Genomic DNA, 25,003 nt, shown 5'->3' with positions numbered 1-25,003 from the left:
ACTTGAAGCTTTTGAAGCCAATTGCAGTAGTTGAGCCTGTGAGATGACTAGGAGATGAATGATAGTCTGAAGGGTCTCTTGATCCAGGAAGGGGCACTAGTGGCACACTAGATAGAGCAGGAGTTGGGAGTACAAGAGGATCTCCAGATTATTTATTAAATACATACTGCATATTCTGCCTTTCCTCCAGAAGCTCAAGGCAAAGTTCATAACATTTCTTCCTCCCATATTCTCAACAAAAACTGCCAGTAATTGCCAGTGATTGGTCCAAAGTCACTAGCAGAGCTTCCATGATGAGATGCTTTTTCATTTCATTCCCCATGATACAGACAGAGCTGAAGAAGCTTCTTGGATGAGAAGCAAAACATCTTCATAGGAAAACAAAAAGGTCCAGTTGCCTCTTGAAAAAGCACCTTTGGGACAACCATGACCTGAATGACTGAGAATCTCCATAGACGCTTCCATAATGAGAGACCTGGTTCTTCCTGGTGCCAGCCCAGTATCTTAACCCCTACAATGCATTGAGCCATAAAATAGCTTTGAAGCTTCAAGGATAGCTTTAGAGGAAGCAATAAGGAATAGCTGTTAGCGAATAATGGTTTCAGTTTGGATGTCCCGCTTCCTGCAAGCAGAATTCCTTTCTTTTATTGTAAATTTATAGGATGGTTGTCAATTTACACCCTCTGAGCTATTTTTTAAAATAGAGTTGCATTTCAAACTTGTTTTATCAGAATGTACATAGGAGAAGAGAATACCTATTCAGAATCACAGAATACATGGACCACATACCATGGTAAAGCATTCTAAACAGAGGGCTGTGCAAAGCATTCAAACAAAAAGAGCCCTTCACAAAATGTGTTATGCAAGTATAATGTACTTCTTCAAACACTGAAGCAGCTGCATCTTCTGGATGATTCAAAAATGTTCCAGTTTTTCTATGACTGTCTGTGCAAACACATGCAATACAAAAGAATTAATTTGGTTCCTACAATAGGAAACACCAGCTCTTTTCTATTACTTTTCCAAAATTATTGCTATTAGAAACAGATATCTACTGCCTGAAACTGGTATCTAGCAATAGACATCCTTAATTTTCAAATCTCCTTTTAAACTATCAATCTTTACTGCCAAAATTCACCTAAGAGCAAACCCAGATTTGGTTTTCTTATGTATGAAAAGGCTCTGCCAATGGGGTGGATGATAAATTTCAGCTACCAAAGAAAAAAGAACCAAGCCTCCTTATAAATAAATGAACTATTACAAAACTCAAGGTATTGTGTGAATAAACTTTACCATTCAAGTTTACAGTTTATGTAACTAGTAGTAGAATTACTTTATTAATTTATTAGCATATAGCAGACAACAAATAGATTTAATGATCATGAAAAAGTACAATTTAAATAGGTAGATTTACCATTCATGCCCATAAAGCTATCTGAGGAAATATTATGGAGTGGTCATATTTATGTATCTTGATTCATGTTCAGGACAGCAATTTATTAAAATTCCGCAAACTTGGAATTAACTAGTTCCATATCTTAAAATATTTTGGGCTGGAAAATAAAAAGGGAGGCTCCATAGAAATTACCATTTAGATATCTGCCAAGCAAGTCTAGAAGAGTTTCCTCTTCTTTTTTCAGTGTCCCAGCACCAGTTCATTGGCTCTCGACTAATCAATGCCAATGTGTCTGGGAATTCCTTAATATATAAATCTCTAATGCTCCATAACATTTTCTAGCAAAGAAAAGTTCTTCAAACTGAAAAAAACATTTATTTAAATTACTGGTTTGTAAGAGTAATTTTTAAAGCTCCTCAACTGAAAAAAAGGGCTAAGAGTAATTTGTGCCCTCAAAGAGTAAAAATTATAAGTTCAGATCCCTCTCCTTAATCAACATGCCATGTAATGAGAAAACACATTTAACAAGCTAAAGTATTTTGCTCACCAACAGCTTAATCCCATTGCAACCACGTTTTTCTCTGGTCTTTCAAAACCAGTTTTATTCAAATAAAATTCAGGATGCTAGAAGCAGTAGATACCTGATGACTCATTGCTTTCCTGGCACCTTCCCTATTGTTTACTTTGAATCAAAAGAAAGCTTAGATCAGTAAAGAGAAGGGGGAAGGGGTAGGTGTGCATTTTGCATGGAAAAAAAATACTCTGGTCGATAGACTAAAAATGGAGTTAAGATTGAAGCACACAATTTTTTTAAACAAGGTCCTTTTAAGGAAGCAACAGAAAAGAAAAATCCTACATTTATAAATAACCAACATGCCTCGGTCTGTTGTCATCATTATACTGGGCTTCCTAAGCATTTGCTTTTTTTACCGGGGCAAAGAAGCTTTGTGCCTCACAGCTGGGCTGCACTGGGGCAGTTGAGGCTTCCTGGGGCATGGTAGCTTTGAACTGGGCCATGCTACAGTGGCTGAACTTCCATGGTAGCTTTGAACTGGGCCATGCTACAGTGGCTGAACTTCCAGGGTTGTGGAAGGCTGTGACTTGTGCATTGTGGTTCAGATCTGAAATGGTTTATGGCAAATCTGGATCTAACATTTACTATAAAATAAATAGCTGAGCAAGTGGTCCTCCATGATGACCATAATTGAGCCCAGAATCTTGGTTGTTGAGTGAAGTGGTCATTAAGTGAGATACCACTTCACCATTTTACTCAATGACCTCAATCCCAGTTCTCCCAATTGTGGTTGTTAAGTAACCATGTCATTAAGCAAGCACTGGGGAGAAAGCTCAGATCTCCCACCTCCCTCAAGGCCTGGCCCTCAACCCACTCCACTGAGGAGAACAATTGCGAGAATGATGGCTTTCGCTAGTGAGGGAAATCCCTCAGTTTGCTGGAGGAACCAGGGTGGATAAAAATCAATGATTTTTTTTAAAAAAATAAAAAAAAATCAGATTTTTTTTATTTAAATCGGATTTTTTTTATTTAAATTGGATTTTTTTTAATAAAATGCTTTTTGAGGAAAATATATTACCATCCAAAGGTTATTCCATCATGAAATAAAGATTAGTTTTTTAATTATGTAGAATAAGGCTGTATATGTTTAATTTTTTTGGTAAATAAATTCCAGTAATCCATTCACAATGTCATGCTCTTCCAGAGGTTTTTGTAAGATTATTGGGCAGTTTCTCTGCCTACAAGATATTATCACAGATGCTTGGTTTACTTTTGCAGTTCTCAAAACTGAATTTGACTCAGCAGAGATCACATGCCTCTTCTTCACAGCAAACATGTTATAACACGAACAGAGTTGAGAAAAAGACCTTAATCCTATTGTTCTACAAACCTATGAATACAGAATCAACCCCTTCAGTGCTAAGTTTCAAGAAGTTCAGTGAATAGAATAGAAACAATATTTTTCTGATTGTTTGGAGTGGAATAGATCTGTACAAGAAGAAAGTGAAACTAAGTGTGAGGAGGAAGGGGCAAGCAGACAAGCAGTACAAAATGAAAGTGAAACTTTCTGAGCACAATACTGCACAGCCACAGACAGACAAGTCTTTGGATCTTTTTGTGTGTATGACCTGAGGTTTATCACATTCTTTCCTTGGAGGAAAAAACCTATAATGGCAGCAGGCCGTAAAAGAGACCCAGTTTGGCAATATTTTAATGAAGTTCCTTTACCTATCGGTAAGGCATGCATGCATACAAACTGCAAACACTGCAACAAAGAAATGCAAGGCCTGGTGGCCCAAATGAGGCAACATCATGAGAAGTGCTGTGATGAAGATGACCAAAGAAACACATTTGAACAGGCAGGATCTTCAGGTTGGTAAACATTTTTATTGAATCATATTTCTAAAGACTGCCTTGAACTGTCATGTTTGAGCAAAATTATATTTCTTATTATTACTGCATGTTACTGTCATTTGGTACAGTTATGAAGAAAAGCAAATATTCCTTTTGGGGTACTGCTGTGTACAATAAGCAGAAATTGTATAAACAATAAAATAACAGCATTGACTTTTTTGTTTAGGGGAATTCATGGATTCTGGAAACTATCCACCTTCAAGATCACCATCCTCCTGTTCTATAGTTTCAGAGTTATCTATCCAGGATAGTGTTTCATTAGCATCATCATCATCAGACACCCACAGCCACATATCACTATCACCTAAAAGAAAGAAAAAACCCTTCCCTCCTGGAACCACCATAGATAAGTTTGTGATAAAAACTAGCAGATTAGAAAAAGAGTTAATTGATGAAAAAATTGCCCAGTTTGTTTATGCAATGAACTCTTCTTTCCGTCTGACTGAGAACCCACATTTCATTAATATGGTTCAGTCACTGAGACCAGGATACAGTCCACCCAGCAGAGCAGATGTTGCAGGGAAACTGCTGGATAAAGTGTATGACAGAGAAATGGAGCAATGTGCAACAGCATTGGAGGGTAGAATTGTTAACCTAAGTATTGATGGGTGGAGTAATGTCCACAATGATCCTATTGTATGTGCTTGTATAACAACAGAAGAAGGGAAAGTCTTCCTTGCACAAACAATTGATACGTCAGGAAATGCACACACAGCAGAATACTTACAAGAAGTGGCAGTAAAAGCTATAATAATATGTGAACAAAAATTCAAATGTCTAGTACGCAGTTTGGTCACAGACAATGCTGCAAATGTATCCAAGATCAGAAAAAATTTAGAAGAGCAGGAAGGGAATACAAAGCTAATAAGATATGGTTGCAGTGCTCATTTGCTGCACCTCTTAGCCAAAGACTTAAGTGTTCCAGAAATAAAGACTAATGTTGTTGAAATTGCTAAACACTTCTGTAACAATAATTTTGCTGCAGCAGCTCTGAAAAGGATGGGTGGAACCAAGCTAACGCTCTCACAAGATGTTAGATGGAACTCTGTGGTGGACTGTTTTGAGCAGTATATCAAGAACTGGCCTATTCTGATGACAGTTTGTGAAGAAAATCGAGATAAAATAGATGGCACTGTCACAGCCAAAATCCTCAACATTGGGCTTAAGAGTAATGTTGAACATATGCTGAGCATCCTGAAACCCATCTCTGAAGCTTTAAACAAAATACAGAAAAATAGCTGTTTTATTGCTGATGATGTTGAAATTTGGAAGGAACTGAGTGAACACTTAAAAACAGAACTACACATGGACAGAATTAAATTACAAGCATTAAAAAAACGAATGGGATAAGTATTGTCTCTGTTAATGATGTTCAAGGATCGAGCCCAATAACTCCATCACACAGGTACTCCTTAGATCAGCAATCTTTATTTACATAGTATCTTATCATTGCAGGTACAATTCTGGAAGTGAGCCAGGACCGCATGGCTGGACCTTAAGTACCCCCGGGGCATGGCTAAGGTAAGGAGGGGTCAATGGGTTAGGGTGGACCCTAGGGATTGGCTTGTCCAGCCCCCCTGCCTCCAGCCCTGGGTCTGAGGCCAGGCATTTATCTGTGACAAAACCCCCTCTAAATGCCTGACCGGGGTGCCCTTGGATTGTGTGTACCTGAGATGTTGTTTTTGGGAGGACACCCAATTTGGATGTTAGACACGTATGCTGTTTGTTTTGCAATGGTTTCGTTAAAATGTCTGCTGTCTGCTCTTCTGTATCACAGTGTATGACCTTTATGAACCCGATGCTTGAAAACTGTCTAACATGTTTATGTTTTATATCGATATGCCTCGACCTCTGACCAACTGCTTCGGCCTTTGATATTTCCACTGCAGCTTTATTGTCCTCGTGGATAGTTATTGGGTAGTTGGGTTCTGTCCATACGTTTGTGAGCAGGTCATCAAACCAGACCAGGTTGTTGGCAGCTTTGGATAGGCATATGTATTCGGCCTCTGTTGTGGATGTGGCCACCAGGTTCTGTTTGCCTGTGTACCAATGTACTGGGCTATTGTTGAGGAAGAATATGTAGCCTGAGGTGCTCTTCCTACCTTTCACGTCCCCAGCCCAGAAAGCGTCAGCGTAGCATGTGAGTGTGGGTCTTGTGGCGTTTTTGGATTCTAGTGATAGGCAGGCATCAGCACTATGTTTTAGATATCTCAGTACCCTTTTGATGGCTTCCCAGTGGTATACGGTGGGGTTACCTACGTGTCGAGATAATAAGTTAACCGGCAGGGCAATGTCGGGCCTTGTCCAGTTCGCAATGTATAATAGTGAACCAATGGTGGATCTATATAGCGTATTGTCTTTGAATGCCTCAGCCTCATTGTACATGTCCTTTATGAAATCTGGCTGCATTGGTGTCTCACATGTTTTGGCATTTGCCATGTTGCATTTTTGCAATAGTTCCAATATTTTGTCCTTTTATGAGAGTTGGAAGCCTTTGTCAGTCTTTGTGATTTGCACCCCCAGGTATTTGTCCACCTTACCTAGTATTTTTAGCGAGAAGTGTCTCCCTAGCTCGTTGGCAAAGTCATTACATTTGCTGGGCTGGTCGCTGATGTACAGTATATCATCCACATATATCAAGACATATTCGACAGAGTTGTCTACCTTCTTAATGAAGAAGCAGTTATCTGCTGAGGTGGCTGAGAACCCCATGGATTTCAGAGTCTTGGACAAGCACTCGTACCAACGTTTCCCTGATTGTTTGAGTCCATACAGGCTTCAGTTTAGGACCCATGTTTCCCCCTTCTTAGTGCTTTGGCTGGGTGGCGCCCTTACATAGATCTTCTTGTTGAGTTCAGCGTGCAGGTAAGCGGTTTGTACATCGAACTGATGCACTTCTAGGCCAAGTAGCGATGCGATCACCAGTGCGCATTTTACACTTTTGGCCCTGACTGTGGGGGAATATGTCTCTGTATAGTCCTCAGGATACTTCTGGGCGAACCCTTGTGCCACTAGTCTGGCTTTATAGAGGACTTTATTTCCTTCTAATGTCTTAATTTTGTAGACCCACTTGGTGCCTATAGGTGTTTTGTCCTCTGGGACCTCGGAGGGGGTGTATACATTTAGCTCCCTTAGGCTGCTCATTTCCCTCTCCATAGATTGTTCCCACTTTGCCCTCTCTCCCTCTGGTAACTTCAGCACGTCCTCGTATGTGTTGGGGGTTAGTTGGTTAGTGTGTAGGGATAAAACGTAATCCTCTAACCTTTTTGGTGCCTTACCCCTGTTCGCCCTGACTGGCCTGGCGGGTGGTGTTTCGGTGTCGTGTAGGTATTTGGCTTTCTTCTCTGTGAGTGAGTCTACCTTAATGCAGGGGTGATTCTCCTTCCATTCCTTAACTTGTACCCCCTGTCTCTTGGGTTTGCCCTTCTCTTGCTCTGTGGTTTCTCCTGTGTTTTTCCCTGCTCTCCCTTGGTTGCCTTCTGGGCCGTCCTTGTTAAGGGACACCTCATTGAGGTGTATCCTGGACCAGTTGGCGTTCTCGTGAAAGGCAGCTGTTCGTGATATCACAAATCTGTTGTTGTTGTCTATGAATCTGTATCCCTTCGTCCCTGATTCGTACCTCATGAACCTCAACCTTCTGGATACTTTGTCTCCCTTATGTCTCAATTGCCTGGGGATGTGCACATCAGCTGTGACTCCAAATATATGTAAGTGTGACAGCTGTGGTTTCTTCTGGTACATCAACTCATATGGAGTTTTGTTCAGTACGCTGGACCACAGCCTGTTTAACGTATAATTTGAATAAATGAGTGCCTCTGACCAGAAATGTTGCCCTAAACCCACATCCTCTAGCGCGCACCTCATCATGGTCTGTAGCGTTCTATTTTTTCGTTCTACGACGCCATTCTGGAAGGTGGAGAATGGAGAAGATGTGTAGTGGATTATCCCGCGTGCCTTTAGCCATCATGAGAAATCGCTTGACAGAAATTCAGACCCCCGGTCTGTCATTATTTGTCTGATCTTAGTATTATGTTGTGTTTCCACCCTTGCATAGAACTCTTTAAATTTTTGGAATACCTCATTTTTGTGTTTCAGTGTGTACACAAAGCCATAGCGGCTGAAATCGTCCACTATGGTTAAGAAAAACCTTTTTCTGTATTTAATGGAGGGCCTTAGTGGTCCCACCAGGTCCATGTGTATGAGTTGGAAAATTGAGTTGGTTGTGCGTACCGATTTTTTTGGCCTGGGTTTGGTTTTTAGTTTGGAACTTTTGCAAATGGAACACTCGAGATAGTTCTCACAGTTCTTTATTTTTATACCTTCGGAGCATTCCATCATTTTTTGTACCACAGGAAAGCTGATGTGCCCTAATTTCCTATGCAATAGGTGCGCACAGTTGTCATGTACTAACTTCCCTATTGCTGGCTTCCCTTTCCCAGATGTGTCTCTTGTTCATTGGTTGTGCTCTCTTGTGTCATTGGTTGTGTGTGCGTGACTAACCCCCTCTATTTCCTCACTGCTGCTCTCTTCATTTGTGTTGCGTGCATTGTCGGGTTTCTCCCTTGGGTGGGTGTTTACCTTTGGCTGTGTGTCTCTGACTGGGTGGAAATATGGCAAGTCCCCACTGATCACTGTTTTTCCTATGCTCTTGCCCCCTCTAGTTACGTGTGCCTTCCCTTCTTTGAATGTCACCTCAACGTTATTATCCCTGCTCAGTTTCAGTGTGGCGAGGATGTTGTAGGGTATGTTCGGTACTAATAATACTCCCTGTATTGTTCCTATCCCTGGCACGTATGTGTTGCCTTTCCCTGTTACTTGTACATTGTTTTGGTTAGCCACCTTTATTATAAAGTTTTCTTTAGTGAATGAGGTCAGTGAGCTCTGGTCGTATGTGGTGTGGTTGGTGGCCCCTGAGTCCAGTAGCCATGTGCCCTCTTTCCTGTCCTAACCGGTGTGTTGTTCTTGGTCCCCCAGCCCATACAGTGACCCGGTTTGGCTCTCCCTGGAGCTGTCCCTGTAACCTCTCCTGTCCCTTGGGCTAGGTGAATCTCTACTCCTGTGCCTGTCATCTGGCGAGTGCCTGTCGCTGTGTCTCGCCCTTTGTTCTGGTCTGTCCCTCCGGTGTGGCCTGTCCCTGTCCCTAATGTTCCTAGGGCAGTCCCTTTTGTAGTGGTTCTTCAAGCCACATATGTAGCATTCTGTGTTGTTGTGGCTCCTACCCTGTGGTTCCGTCCTTCTGCTGGGTCTCTGTTCTCTGTGGGTTAGTGAGTGGTCTTTCCTTATGCTATCTTCGGCAATGAGTTTACTGGTTAGTAGTTCTAGTGTGAGCTTCCCTGAGCCGAGGTTATCTATCTGTGTGATGAATGTATCCCAGCTGGGGTCTAGGGAATTCACAATGATACTAACCATGGTTCTCTCACTTATGACCTCCCCCCTTTGTGTCAGTTGGGCCCTGGTGGCATTTAAAGACAATAGATGTTCGTTCATGGGAGTCCCTGCCTTGAGTTTGGTTGAATAGAACTCCCTGGAAAGTCTGGTGGTACTTGCTACACTTTGACTGTAGAATAGACTGTGCATTCTCTGAATTATCTCTGAAGCCGTTAGGTGGTGGCTAATGCTAGGGTAGATGCTGGGGGTGATACTAGCAATAACTATATAATAAGCCTTGTGATGAGTACAGTCTAATTCAAAAGTCCAGGGTTTTTCTGGGGGGTCAGTAACTAGGGACAACAGGTCTTCCCTCAGTAGAATGACTTGGAGCTGTTGGTTCCAGTCCAGAAAATTCTCCCCATCTAGTCTCAGTTTGGGAAAGTCATTTGTCCCTGAATTGTAAGTTAAATTACTTACATTGTGTCGCTGTCCATGGTTTTGCACGTATGGATACTCGCAATAAGGCAGAGGGATAACTGTGGCAAGTCTGTACTGACTTGCTTCTATGTGCTTGCGTTGGTCTATCTCTATGTTCCACTCCGTTTCTCTTGCAGGAAGGTACTGCGCATATCTGAAGTTCATTCCAGCCCAGCAGCCATGGAGTGAGGAGCTCGTCTCTGGGTCTTCGCTTGGCGCCAGAGCGTGTGTCCGGCAGTCTCATCTTGTCCCCTAGGGCCGCGGTGATTAATTCTATTGCCCCATCGACCTCGGGCTCGGTAGGCGAGCTTGTAGGTTTTGGCTTAGGGTCTTTTCGTTCGTCGTGGTGGTCTTGGGTGGTCACCCTCGAGTAGGCCCTGATTCCCGCCATGAGATTTAAATCTCGGGAATCTATTGGTGGTTGGTCGGCCATCTTTGGTGACGTCACCACCCAAGATGGCCACCATGAAAAGGGCGCGAATTCTTTTTCAGCCTTTTCGGTGGGCTTCTGGTAGGGGCAGCTTTCTCTTACCGCGTCTTCGTCGTTGTTGTCTGACTCGCCTTCATCTTCCTCACTCGCTGCTTTGCAGCCTTTGACCAGGCTTCGGAGTTCCGTGATGAGGTCGGTGTTGCTTTGTGCCGAGTTTCAGGAGTCTTTCCTTTAGGTCGCACTTCTCGCTTGTCGGGCTTTTGGGTTCCTTGCACCCCTCGTCGTGTCTGGTTGGTGTGCATGGGTGGTGGAGTAGGCCGCTCATCTCGGGTGCCTCTCCTTGCATGGCTTCAGGTTGGGCAGGCCGTTCTGCCATCTTCTTGGTGAATGCCCTGGTATTCACCCTGTTCGTTGTGGTCCTTTGCATGGAGTCCCCTGGCATGTCCTGGAGTAGTATGGTTGGGCTATTTAACCATCCTCTGCTACCATTTTGTTAATGATGTTCAAGGATCGAGCCCAATAACTCCATCACACAGGTACTCCTTAGTTCCGCAATCTTTATTTACATAGTATCTTAACAATGCAGGTACAATTCTGGAAGTGAGCCAGGACAGCATGGCTGGACCTTAAGTACCCCCGGGGCATGGCTAAGGTAAGGAGGGGTCAATGGGTTAGGGTGGACCCTAGGGATTGCCTTGTCCAGCCCCCCTGCCTCCAGCCCTGGGTCTGAGGCCAGGCATTTATATGTGACAGTCTCCAGCTCATTTTTTGGCAAATATTGTCAATGTCCAGTATTAGGGTCAAAACTTAAGTGCTGAGGAAGAGGAGTTAGCTATGATATGGGTATCCAGCAATCATCCATCTGTAATGCCAACTATAATAAACTTCAAAGCTAAGGGGGAACCGTTCAAGAAATATATGTTGCTGAAGATATTTTAAAGAAAGTCACACCAGTGAACTGGTGGAAGTCACTTAAGCACTTGGATTTAGAGACTGTTCAAGTAATGATTTCACTTTTAACAGCAGTAGCTCCTTCTGCAGGCATTGAAAGAATATTCTCTTTCTTTGGACTCATTCTAAATTGAGAAATCGTATGGGAACCGATAAAGCAGGAAAGCTTGTTTTTCTTTTCCAGATTATGAACAAAGAAGAAAATGAAGATGACGAGTGAGCTACAGAGGACAGTATTTAAGTTTTTCATGTATAGGCTAGGCTGACAGTCTAAGTTTCTTAAAATATATATATTTTGTTTAGCCAAATTAGTTAACAAACATGGATGTTTGTTTAAGCAAATAACATATGCTGTAATGTTATTGTTTCAGTTGAATAAATCTATTTAAATTGTTACTATTAAGGTAATGATTATTTTTCTCCTTCCTAAGTACAACAGAAAAGTTGTCCAAATATGAATGATTAACCTATTAAACTGGGGATAAAAAAACTAATATGAAAAGTTGTTATTCTAAAAATCTTCATCTACTTGCATATTAAAGTTATACCAGCAAGAATTAGTCTTTATGTAGAAAACTATGATTTAAATCAAGCCTTACTGACTAGTGATTTAAATCGTGATTTAAATCAGTTTGATTTAAATCAAATCCACCCTGGGAGGAACACACTTCAAATCTGGTGAAAATGCTAGTGAATGCTCTGCTTCTGGAAGGCACAGTACACTGATATTTGCTTGTTTTTTCCACTCCTCTCCAGAGAGGAAAACATTAATGAATGCCATTATTCTGAGCCTTTCAGAATGCTGGTGTTCAATAGCACTAGCACAGAAGGGAAAAAGAACACCAGCATTACTAGCCTTTCAGAACACTGGCACTTGGAGGGGAGAATTCTAGCAAATGCCAAAGTTCTGGAAGGCTCAGAATGCTGGACTTCACTAGCATTTTTGCGAAATTTGAGATCCGTTCCTCTAGCATGTGGGACAATTTCCCCACCCTGCATGGAGGGGAGCAGAAATCCCTTGGCACACTGAGAGAATGAACCTCAAATCCAACATCCCCTCCATTATAACCGTCCCAGTCAGCTTCCCCATTGCCTTTCTGGTAATGTTTTTTTTTTTTTTTTTTTTTTGCAAATGATGATCACATAATCACAGGGCACTTGGGATCTGGTTGTAAATGCAAACAGATTGCCAAGTGTTTGAAATGCAGTCATGTGACTGGGGTGTGTCGATGTGCAATGGTTTACAACAGCCAGAAGTATTTGATGGGGCGTAAAGCACCTATTCCATAGCTTCTGTAACTGTGAATGGTCATTAAAATACCAGTTGTACGTTGAGGACTAACTATAGCATTTTACCTTGAAATCTCAGAAAATACTATGGTATTCCATTATTTTTAAAATTAACAGCAGTAACATTTGATATAGTATATAAACCAGGGGTGAAATGTAAAATTTGTTACTACCGGTTCTGTGGGCATGGCTTGGGGTGGGGGGTGTAATGTGACTGGGTGGATGTGGCCAACTTTTTTTTTTTTACTTTTAAAAGCATTTTTTCTACAACCTTAAGAGGTTGCAGGAAAAAATGCTTTTAAAAGCCTCTGACGATCAGGCAACTCAGCTGGGATTGTCAGAGACTTTTAAAGGCATTTTTTTTCCTACAACCTCTTCCACTGAAGAGGTTGTAGAAAAAATGCTTTTAAAAGCCTCTGATGACCCCAGCTGAGCTGCGCGATCATCAGAGGCTTTTTTTTTTACTTTTAAAAGCATTTTTTCAGCCGAAGAGGTTGTAGAAAAAAATGCTTTTAAAAGTAAAAGAAAAAAGCCGCTGATAATCGTGTGGCTCAGCTGGGCATGGGGGAAGCAGGGATTTTTGCTATCGGTTCTCTGAATCACCCGCCGCCATCACTACCGGATCACGTGATCCGGTCCAAACCAGGAGCATTTCACCCCTGATACAAACACAAGCACACTTCAAAGAATTACTTAAGATTTTTTTTCAAACCTCCAATATACCTATACATCCAATCACACAAGTGTTTTAAGATTCCTTACAGGCATACTAAGCACATCACAATGGTTATAGATGTACAAAAGTACCTTACTTTCTTTTAAAGCCTTTGAGTCAGTGTTGACTCCTAGTAACTGACTGCCTGGACTACTCCCTTAAGGTTTTTGGGGCATTTTTTTTGGGGGGGGGAAGTAGTTTGCCATTGCCTCCTTCCTAGAGCTGAGAGGCAGTATTGGCCCAATGTCACCCAGCTCAGTCTCCTGATTTTTAGCTCGATGCCTTAACCACTTTACCACACTAGCTCTCTTAATATTAACCTTCCAGTTTACAATCTAGTGCAGCCTTGTCTATCCTGGTTTCTTTGAGATGATGGCCATGAACTTTAGCTAATATCTGAAGGGCATCAAGTTGGGGAAGGATTTTTCTAAAAAGAAACTTAAGGAAAGGGATCAGAAAATGGTAAGATAAAGAAAGAATGCCATGTGAATTGTTTAACTGCTTCTTGAAATTGACAGAAACATAACTGGCAATATGCCCTCGACAAATGGACTGAGAATTGTATAAAGTACAAATTTTAATATAGTTTTTTAAGTTAATATTTTGTGCAATTCCATTATTCCATTAATCTGCATGATTCTTTAGTGAAACGGAATTTATAATAGATTTTAAAATAAAAGGCAGGGCATCCATTTGGAAAACCTTTTGTATCGTTGGCTTAATTTTCACACACTATCTCACACATCACAAAGCTCTGTGAACGAATTAAAGTAGCCTTGAATTGTTTGGGATGTTTTTGGTTGATGGACCTCTAGCATACTTATTGCACTAACTACGGTATATATAGTGGATGTCCAAGCATCCAGTAGCCATTGATACAAAAAAACAAATTGACCACTGGCACCTGGGATGCCTTTACATATTAGAAAGGGAAAAACAGCTTTCTTATGTGATTCCTGAAAAACTTTGCTATTTCTCTCTACACCCTTTCTAATACTGGCAGAAGAGGAAATAAGAAAACAATCTACAGTATGTCACAGCATGGAGGTGTTCTGAAATATGGCACAATGATAAATAGAAAGACTTTGTGAAATTTGGGCTCATTCCAATCTATGCTTATATTTGTGGCATTTTAATGTACTACTACAATATGTAGTCATTAATCTGTAGGACCTGTTTGACAAACATTCTATCACTGAATGGCAAATGATCCCAACATCACACAGCTACTTTTCCTCAGGTTAACCCAACTTCTCCCATCTCCATAGATACACAAATCAAGAGATATGACACAGATAAAAATAATTTGATATATTCCAGGCATATGGCCATATTAGTTCTTAGCAGAAAAATTTTCATTTGTGTGTTATAAACTTTGAAAGAACAAAATCCTTAGTGATATATCTGCACATCTCTGATATTTTCCCATTTGTTCATTCTGATAAAATTGACTCCTAAAACTCTGAAGAAGCTTCAGTCCCCCTTTTCACTCCTTAAAGCAGGGGTGGGGAATGACAGCCCTTTTATGACTTATGAACTTCAACTCCCAGAATTCCTGAGCCAGCCATGTAGAAGTCCACAAGTCATACAGGGGCCATCAATCCCCACATCTGCCTTAAAGGATAACTGAACTTCCCCAAAATATAGGCTGATCATTAGGCTCCAAGGCTGGTGCTGTAACACTCACACCCCTATAGGCCTTAAAGGTCAACCTTTAAAAAATAATACCCATCCCCCCCAGCTGTAAGAATGAAGAGTCTTAGGTGAAAGTAACCTCATTTACTACAGATAGTCTTTGATTTACAATAGTTCATTTAGTGACCATTCAAAGTTACAGTGGCAATGAAAAAAGTAACTTATGACTGTTTTTCACAGTTACGACCATTGTAGCATCCCCATGATCATGGGATAAAATTTCAGATGCTTGACAACTGGTTCATACTTATGACCATTGCTGTGTTCCAAGGTCGTTTGATTACCTTTTGCAACCTTCTGACAAGCAAAGTCAATGGGGAAGCCAGATTCATTTAACAATCAGGTTACTGACTTATCAACTGCAGTGATTCACTTAACAACAACTGTGTCAAAAAATGGGACAAAGCTCATAGCAAATGTCTCACTTAACAACATAAATTATGGACTCAATTGTGGTCATAAATTGAGGTCTACCAGTAATTTTTTTTTTAAATCCACGCTTCATAAAAGAATCTAGCTTTGTTTTATCAAATATCAAAATCCTGAGGGGTGCTTTACATAGCTGTTTAAACATTGGTTTGTAGTAGTGAGCACTATTTATTTAAGTAGCTTGAAATTCACAGTACGATCTCCAATGTTACAATTTGATACACAATTATAACTGTATATAATTATAATACAGCTCTCATCATTTATATGGTTATCTCATCTTGGAAAGTAAGGCTATATAACCAACCATACATTTTTGGAATTTGCCATCTGCAAAGTTCAATACAATTCAGAAAATGGACAGAAATTGCATTTTGGGTTAAAAAAAAAGTGTAATTTTAAGTAAGAACGAACAAACAGAAAACAAAAAATTTAGCACGGCACACATATACCCTTAACCTTGCCAATTTCCATGAGTTCTCACTTTGGTTCTCAATTCAAAGTAGGAACTGATGAGTCAAAATGGGATCCATGTAATTGTTAAAAAATTCTGCTTGGGAAACATCAATTGACCATTTTTAAATAAAATATAAAACTATTTTTACTATAATAGTTTTACCCTATATATTTACAGATAAGCCAAGAATTTTAGATGCCAAAATACTGTACCCCCCCCCCCAAATTGGATTCAGCTTATCCATAGATAAGCTAGTCCACAAGTTTACATGGTAATACTTTTTAAAAATACCTGCATATCCCATATATACTTGCCAAAAAGTCCACCCCTTGAATATTTAATCAAAATACCATGAAATTTCAGGTCAGCATATTCACAGGTAGCACATTTAAAAAATTCAAGGGTTGTCTTATCTGTAGCTGGGCTTATATGGACTGATACATGGTATGTCTATTGTTGCTTCACTATGAATTTTTAAATTTAAGGTGTCCTACATTTTCCTAGGGATCTGTGACATACAAATCAATAGTTTTGTCACTATTCCATAGTAACACAATAAGATGGCTATGATAAATAATGCTGAAGAAGAAAAATTAAAAAGGGGGAAGTAAGAAAAAGAGACCCTGAGTTGAAAACACAAAACCAGCATCTGGTAAACCTGTACTGCGTATTTGATGCCTGGGATCTGACTAGTCATAGAGCACTTCGAGGATCATCTGACAATAAAGACACAAGGAAGGATGAGAAATCTATAGTTTTCTTCACTTCTTATCAGAGAATCCAAACAAACAAGAAGATTTCCATTGGGTATCTTAACACTTTTCACACAGGTGATGATGAATCTTCAACCTCTTAGATATGAAAAATCCAGACTTTGGGACTAATAAACATTATTGGATATGGAACATCTTTCAACATTCTCACAGTAAACTGCTCTGAGATTGGGGATTTTGCCTGCTCACCCAATCCCTGCCACAGCTGGAATGGTCAGTCATAAGAATGAACTGGTGAAGCTGAACAAAAGTAGATTGGCTAAGAATGAGGCTGAAGCTGGATGAATTCCAAAAAACAAACTATTCTTTGGAATCCAATTCTTCCTCCAGACATGCTGCACTGAAGTCAAAGTTGTGATATTCAGAATAATCCATACGCATAGGAAAAATTTCTACCCACACACTACCTATGCACACAGACAACTAAAATGCAAAAAGTCTAGACAAAGCTTGTCTGCCTCTGTCAGTATTACTTCTACTGCCCTCCTTTCCATCTTAACTTATTTTGTTCTGCTTCAAAATGAAGTATGCACTATAACAACTCACTATTCTCATTTGCTGAATATGTGGGGGTCATTGACATTTTTAGAAACAGAGATGGCATTCAGTGCTAGCATTTCACTTTGCAAGAAATGTATTTCTCAGTCAATTTTCTTTTTAAAGAGAAAAATAAAAAAAAATCCAGAAATCTAACAAGCATCAAATGTAGTGATTGAGTAAAACCCATGATCACCAGTGGGGAATCCTAGCCATACAGAAACCCACTATTATTCACATCTATCATTATTGCTGATAAGATTCAAAACACTGCATGACAATTTTTTCAAACAAATAAACACCATTAAGGAAGAGTTTAGCCCTTCCTCTCCTATTGTATATATACAAATCAATCAATCTCTCTCTCTCTCTCTCTCTCTCTCTCTCTCTCTCTCTCTCTCTCTCTCTCTCGCACACACACACACACACACACACACACACACACACACACACACAGAGCATACTAAAGCATTCTTTTTTCACCAATCAAAACAAATAGGATTACTATTTTAAGGGCTAAAACTGCTAGCAACTGCATTTAATTAATCCAGAGGAAAATAAATTACATATTAGAGACATTTAAAAAAACATGCTACAGCTTATACTTAGACCTAGCTCAGTCTAAGGTGATTAATTTATTTCTGGGCTATACCATTTCAGACAGAAGTGCTGATTACTGAATGCTCTTCTATACAAATAAATTCACTTTACAGATGCAGGGCTGAAAGATTCTAATATAACATGTTCCATGAACTGGTCATTAAAATATTATTGATTTGGAATTGAAGCACATGGAAAATGAAATATAATATATTTAGTGGTTTGTCTCCTTCTTCTTCATGAGACTTTTGAAGTCCATCTTTCTACCATGGCAAATTTTGGACACAGACATACACAGTTTGAAGCCCAACAATCCTGCATGGCTTAGTAGAAAGCCAAGACCACATAATAACGTTCTAGCAATAAAAAATACTCAAGATAATTAATACAAGCAACAGTTAATTGGCAATAATAAACTCAACATCTGAATAATTTAAAAAAACCTTTGCTTGGTGTCATTGAGAAATGGGGTAGATGCCAGATAAGCCACTCTGAAGACGTTTTAAAATAGGCTGCGGGGTATTTCTATCCATCACATTTCTAGTTTTGTGTCTTGTATTTGAATTCAAAAAAATTCAATATATCCTGTATAACTCTAAAGCTGCTACAGAGCTACAATGAAAGGCAAAAAAGTAAAGAAAATTAAGAAAAGAGTAATTATTTTGTGGGACTAGTCACAAAATCTAAAAGGCAATGTATTTGATTTCTTTAATATCTGTACATAAAATATATGATATCTGAGTTGGGTGAAAGTCTTGGCAATGTCATTAATCAACCTCAGAACTTCTGTATTAACACTGGTCAAAATAAGACATTTCCTCACTTTGGACCTTTCTGAGAGTTTCACTTCAATTCTTTAAAACTGGATGCATTTCATTTTTAATCCACTAATGCATGTTCATTCTAATGAGTCACTGAAATGAAGCAAGAGACAGACAGTCCTTACTGCCTGGCTGGCAGCAGCAGATTCCTGCTGATGGCAACAAATTATTTGGTGGTTGCTTAAAAGCCCTTTTCAAACATTCTATTGAATTCCAAAAATGCTGCTTCCTCCAAAGTTATTTTGCTATATATGCCACAGGACAAGTTAAATCATACTTTGATTTGAGCACTGCTTTCAATAGTATCTTCAGATGCCCAACATGAAAGGTACAATTGTTTCTTTCTGTCTCTGTCACATAACACTTCGTCATTTAAAGTTTAATCTCCCTAGATATGGTGTAGTTTATGATGGGTTTGATCAAGATTTAGGGAAGTGTAATAGTGTTAAATTTCTTTCCTCTCAGTCTCTGGTGCCACAATTTCACCAGCGTGTCATTCACTGCAGTCCTCTAGCTACTTCTCAAGCACTTGAGGAATAGATGAGCAGGTGCGGGAAAGAGCTACAAGCTATTGCCTTAATTTTAGTCCAATCCTATAATCTTTCTTGTGGCTACTTTAAGACATAGTATTCTAAGAGAAGGGTAAAGGAAAGATTCCCATTCTAAATTTCTAGGACTGTTTTCTCCACCGAAGATTTTTATGTAATTCTTTTGCAATTTGAGGCCATATGTGTTTTTAAAATTGTTCTTAAAATCATGTCACGTTATTTATTTAAATTAAAAATAATAATTCAAGTAAATCCACTTCTCTTTTTTCAGATTTTCTAAATTTAACCTACTTGAAATAAAAAGGGGACAAAAAAAATAAACAGTTTTTTGTATGTATCATAGGCAGCTGATTTTCCTGAATATGGAATGACCTTATTACTTAATCAGCTGATCCGAAAGAAAAGCTATTACACTTCAAACTACATCCTTAACTTGACATTTCTATCATTCAGCAAAAATACTGACTGTTTTCAGCTCTTGACAATGGAAGCTTTTCTATTCAGTCATGAGGAGTCTTAACTTGTTAACTTTCTCAATCCACTCCTCCCCCAACATCTACACCTATGTAACAGCTAAAACTCTAATTTTCAAAACCTTTAACTGGGCAAAACAGTGCATCCTAGGCATAAATTTTGAACAAAATTGCCTCAAATGTCATGTTATGACATAAACATTATCATAAAACAGTTTATGTCATAATGCAGAACATGTTGTAAAGAACCTCTATGTAATCCCTTCATTGGAAAAGATGGGATATATTCAGAGAGGTATATCTGCCTTGAAAAAAGAAACATGTTGAACTGTGTAACGTATCAATATCAGTACAGAAAATGTTTTATTACATTTTGTATTATGTCATAAACTATTTTATGGCAATTTTTATGTCATAACATGTTTTATAAAATTTGCTAAATTTGAATTTAGCAGTCATGTGTTCCAGATTTCGGACACATATGGTAAGTTAGACCATATGAGGCACTTTGGTCAAAAAATGTTGCCCTATAATGCACTGTTTCACCAAGTTAAAGGTTATGGGAAGAAGAGTTTTAGTAGTATACTAGATACAGGTGCCTTATTCGGTCATTGTTTCAGAGATATTTTCTTACCTAAACAGAGAAATAGAATGACCATGGATAAGCAAAAAATCAGTGGAAGTAGGAGTGACTTCCAACTTCTTGCCAGCTTCCTCATTGAGTTTTCTTGTGGAATCCTTCCTTCCTTCCTTCCTTCCTCCCTCCCTCCTTCCCTTCCTCCCTCCCTCCCTGGAAGAAAATCAATGGGGAACCCAGCAGAAAGTTACAAGGCCCAAGGCCAGCAAGCATATATGTTGTTGCTACCAGGTAAAGAAGAGAATGAGGGGGTGGGTGGAGATGTGTGTAAGCAATGGTACCCAGAGATGCATGAGAGGTTCTATGGGTTGGGTATGGGTGTGTATCAGGGATGCCACACTTCCTGGGAGTATGTTGGTGGGCAGTGTATGTTGAAAAGTGTGCTTGGGAGGGCACAAAAGGTGCTGTGCAGGTTGAATAGTGAACAGGAAAAGTGGCATGGGTCAAGAAGGGTATGTGGGCTATGGGATATGTAAAAGGTGCTATGTGAGTCAATTAGGGCACATAGGGAGTGGTGCAAGAAAATGAATAGAGGTCATAGGAATGAATGAGAGATGCCACAACAATCAGCGATGGTGCATGGCATGCTGCAAGGATCAGGGAAGACACGCAGCATGGTGGCACAGGTTGGAGGAGGATGTAAGGAAGTGGCATGGGCTGGAAAGGTGATGGGGATTTTGTCTTCCCTGTTCTTCCCTTCCTTCTTTCCCCTTTCTCTTTCTAATAGGCAGTGGCTGTTGTTTGGTGTGAGAAGGAAAAAGGGATTGTATGATTGGCTGGGAAACTGTCACAGAATGTTGAAAAGGAAGATCACAGACTAAGCAGCAGCCAATAACACTGAAGCAGACACAACCTTCACAAAATACATTTTCTCAGGAATAATAGGTCCCAGATTATGCATGCACTCTGTAAATTAGCCCACTTGAGATTAAAAAAATGTTACCCTATCATGCACCATTTCACCCAGTTGAAGGTCATGATAAGAGTTTTAACGCTATATAGTTAAGATACATCTTTGAATGTATCTTAACTTTTTCAGTGAGGCCAGTACATTAGACGCTCTTTCATTGTTGAAGACATTGAATAATCTGATAAGGAAATATCTCTGAAAGAAACTCCCAATGGATCATGGGTTGTCTACGTTCTAATAAAATCAAGTATTCCTTCAAACTGATAGAAATGTTTTGCATTAAAAAAAAAAATCAAAGCCTACCTGGTCCCATGGACAGATTATTCCTCCAAACCACATGAAGAGATATCCCATGGCAACAAGGCATACCCAGACAACCACAGAAAAAACACGTAGGAACTTTTTGAATAGTGGTTCTATGCAGGCAAGGATAAATATGGCAAAGAAAATTGCCAGAGCAGTAGGAACGGTTATCAGGAATGCGACATGGTCCTCCGTTTCCTGAAAATAAGAAAATATGAAAGCTTACAATTTATTCTTACCATCCTCTATTGAAATAAATACCAAACTGGTGAAATTTTTCCAGACCGATCATGCGTTTAGATTACCATGTATTGCATTTTCAAGGGCCAATTATTTTTGTATACAGCAGAGGAGTGTCAAAGGGCAAATTGATTTAATCCAATTTAACAAACAATATAAACAAAAATATATTTTAAATTAAAAAAAGAGGAAAGCAATATATTTTCTAGCTAATGCTTGAACAATTAAAACCTATTGGTTTGCAACTTGAATTAAATTCTCTTATGAATGTAAGATTTTATTATGCTGCTCAGTTGCCTTTCGCTGGGTACTGCATTTGCTAGGAGAAAAAAAAAAGTAGTTGCAAAGTTTGTCTTTCTGCATGCATACGCCAGAAACTAAATTTTATTAAATTCAGGGCTACTTACTTCTGAATAAACACACTGAGGAATGCATTGTCACTTACTTGCAGTCTAAAGCTAGTATCCAAAGAAGCATGAAACTAATTCCATGCATTCCAGGAGTTAGTTTATGGTTTCCTTCCATAAAACATGGCAAACTCTAGATGGAAATTTCCAAGCAGTTATGTCAGGATAGTGTGTTTTCAAGATTGCTACAAGCTGGCTCAAACCCTTCAAATGAGCTTAAGGAGTCCTTGAGAACCAGTCTTTGGGATCCTTCCTGTATGACATACATACATTTACCGGTATTTGGAGACTATCTAGCTAACAAAATCATTTTATGGTGCTCAAAAAAAATATGGTTCTCTTAAAATAAAGAAAGTCTCTTCCAAATGTTAGCTTTCATGGTGGAGTGAGGTTGAGATTAGATTTTTGTTGAGTGTCAGCCTAATCTATTTCTTTGGCCAAAAATTCTAAAAATCTCCATAATTTACTTTGCATCTGTTTTCAGTTTCCATCTTCAAGTGCAGTTTCCCTTTCTGAAATCTACCCACATTAGATTTAAAAGAAATTTTTGTCAACTTCTATACAAAATAATAACAAATTCCTGAATTATTTTGCTAAATTATTTTGCAATCTAGATTTTATTTTCATCACTTTTCCATTTCTCGCATAAGGCAAACCAATCATGTATGAAAAGTAAACTGAAATCTGCTTGATTCCTTCTCATGATCAAGTGGGAGGAGGAAAGAAGAGTGGAGTTCACACTTAAAACTGCAATGAAGCTAGATAAATATTTTTCCATAAAATAGAATGGAAGGTTAGAGTATTCATTGGATAACTATTGATAACATATTTGAAATACAATATATAATGCACTGTATTTAATTTAAAATTTATTTAACCTCAAGGACTGATCAAACCACACTAAATTTTACATAGATAAGCAGCTTTTAATTCAGTTTGAGAGCATTCAATAGGAGTTCTGTAATTTACAAACTGATTTGTCACTCCCACTGTTAGCACTACTACAACTCTCAGAGTAGCAAATCTGATTTCTAGTTATTCTTTGTATAGGTATTTTATTTAATATTTCTGTCAAAGGGGTTTTCCAAATAGCATGTAACACTGTAACGGTCAGCTATTAAATAATATGAATTCTACTAGTACTACTAAATTTAAATTTTTTGGGGTTTTAAATCTGAGCCAATTTATTTAATTATTTTAAATTTTACATTGCTGTTTTGTCTGTGTTTTTAAATAGGCTGTACACCGCCCTGAGTCCTTTGGGAGAAGGGCGGTATAGAAATAAAATTATTATTATTATTATTATTATTATTATTATTATTATTATTATTATTATTATTATTATTATTATTAAATCAAAATGCCTCTGAAAATTTAACGATCACTGTCTGGGCCTTAAGAGGATATATCAATCAACCAAATCTTTCTAACAATCATAGATCAGCATATAAGAGGGAATATAAACAACATTATGGAGCATACTACCAATTGCAGAAATTAATAATCTGGACATTTCACCTGCATTTTCCCCCCTTCTGTGATGTACAATGATAATTTTTTCCCCACAATTTGTTTCTTATTAGTAGCAGTGTGGCAATACCTTCCTTATTTTCTATTTATATTTTTGCTAATTTATGTGCAAATTTATCACTAGCCTTTAATGGTTTTACTTAGCTTATACTATGCTTTGACATGTTTGATATAGCATGTGAATCTATAATATGTCATATTTAATATTGACAGCATTATTAAAATGATCTAGAGTTTCATAAAATTGTCCCCTCTTTTCTTTTTTCAACTATGAAAATATACTTAAAAATAAACCTCTGGCATATGCTTCTATCTTTCCCTATTATTTTCTTTAGTTGTGTTAATATGAAAAAAGTATCACATTTCTACTTATATATAACTTTATTTGCGCTAAGATTACAAACCCTTTTTTTAGTAAGAAATTAGAACAATCATTCCTTAAAGCCAAAAAGAACATATACTGTAGTTATTTTATTCTAAATTCTGAATCCCTCTACAGACCCTCTAGCTGAAAATATTTAGTTCTTTAGGCTTAGATTTTGTATTTGATTCTACCTTGATGTCTATCTGCTGCTTTCAATTAATCTTAACTGAGAATGATAAAATACAGTATTTGAAAATTATATAACCTGCCCTCCTAGGTAACAGTAGCTGACAGAGAACTCTCTAATGCAGAAAGCTTCAAGTAAATGCTAAAACGCATTACTGCCAGGAGCAATACAGCCTCCTAAAGTTGTGGTCAAGCCACAAATGGGGCAGAATCTCTTTCACAGACCTTTTAGCTAAACTGCAGGAATAACTCTAGGCACAGGTCACAATCTCCCAGTCCTGATTGTTTGGTCACATCTGTAGTATCTTGTCACTGACCTCACAAAAGCAATAGTTACTCAGATCAAAACTGCCAGTGAGCAGTTTGTTCAGAAAGACTGAATTGCTTGGGTGGCCCATTTAATTGCCCTCCTGACAGCCTAGGAAACAAGACACAGAAGCTACACTGAGGAAAGTGGCAGGAAAGATGCCATGAAAATCTATACAGTGGGAAAGAAGCAGACAGGCCTATTACTTATGTTCCTCTAGCAAGGCAGCAGAACAGACATAGTAGCATGGAAGAGCAGCATTCATTTTGAATTTGGTTTTCTAATCTAATTGCTGAAGAAAGATGGGTTGTGAAAGAGTGTGTGTGTGTGTGTGTGTGTGTGTGTGTGTATGTGTGTGTGTGTTGTGGTCTATGTCTGTATATTGGACAGGGAGACAGAAACAATGTTGCCCTTGTTTTGCTAAAGATAAGGGATTATATCCGGCTGCTTTGAAAAATATTTTTAAAGAGCAACACTATAATCTTTTTCCATGCTTCCAGCTTGCTATTTCTTAGGCCTTACTAAGCATTTAGTATTATTTTTCAAAGGACGAGGAGAAGGAGAAAGAGTGTAATAACTAAGTACAGATTCCTCCCCATTAACAATTGCTTTCCCTTGCCTCCACCACATGATCCAATTTCAGGTGTACCATTTAAATATATTTATTATTCTGCTTAAGCTTTCTGTTGTCTTCTAGAACCACAGCTTTTCCCTGATTTTTTCTTTTTA

The 25,003-nt window shown here is 38.7% G+C and overlaps 1 protein-coding gene across 1 annotated transcript in view; it reads right to left on the bottom strand.

Moving 5' to 3' along the window:
- Nucleotides 1-25,003, bottom strand: part of ADCY2 (adenylate cyclase 2) — a 156,940-nt gene that overhangs the window by 118,861 nt on the left and 13,076 nt on the right. The window contains exon 2 of the mRNA XM_070939121.1: nucleotides 21,241-21,438. Within this exon, the coding sequence (XP_070795222.1) occupies nucleotides 21,241-21,438 (198 nt within the window). The remainder of the gene's footprint in view (nucleotides 1-21,240; nucleotides 21,439-25,003) is intronic.

The sequence above is a fragment of the Pituophis catenifer genome, unplaced genomic scaffold, assembly GCF_029215685.1.
Source record: "Pituophis catenifer annectens isolate HBS135680 unplaced genomic scaffold, rPitCat1.0.hap2 SCAF_3, whole genome shotgun sequence".
NCBI classification, from domain to species: domain Eukaryota; kingdom Metazoa; phylum Chordata; class Lepidosauria; order Squamata; family Colubridae; genus Pituophis; species Pituophis catenifer.
This window is presented reverse-complemented; position numbering and strand designations above follow the sequence as displayed.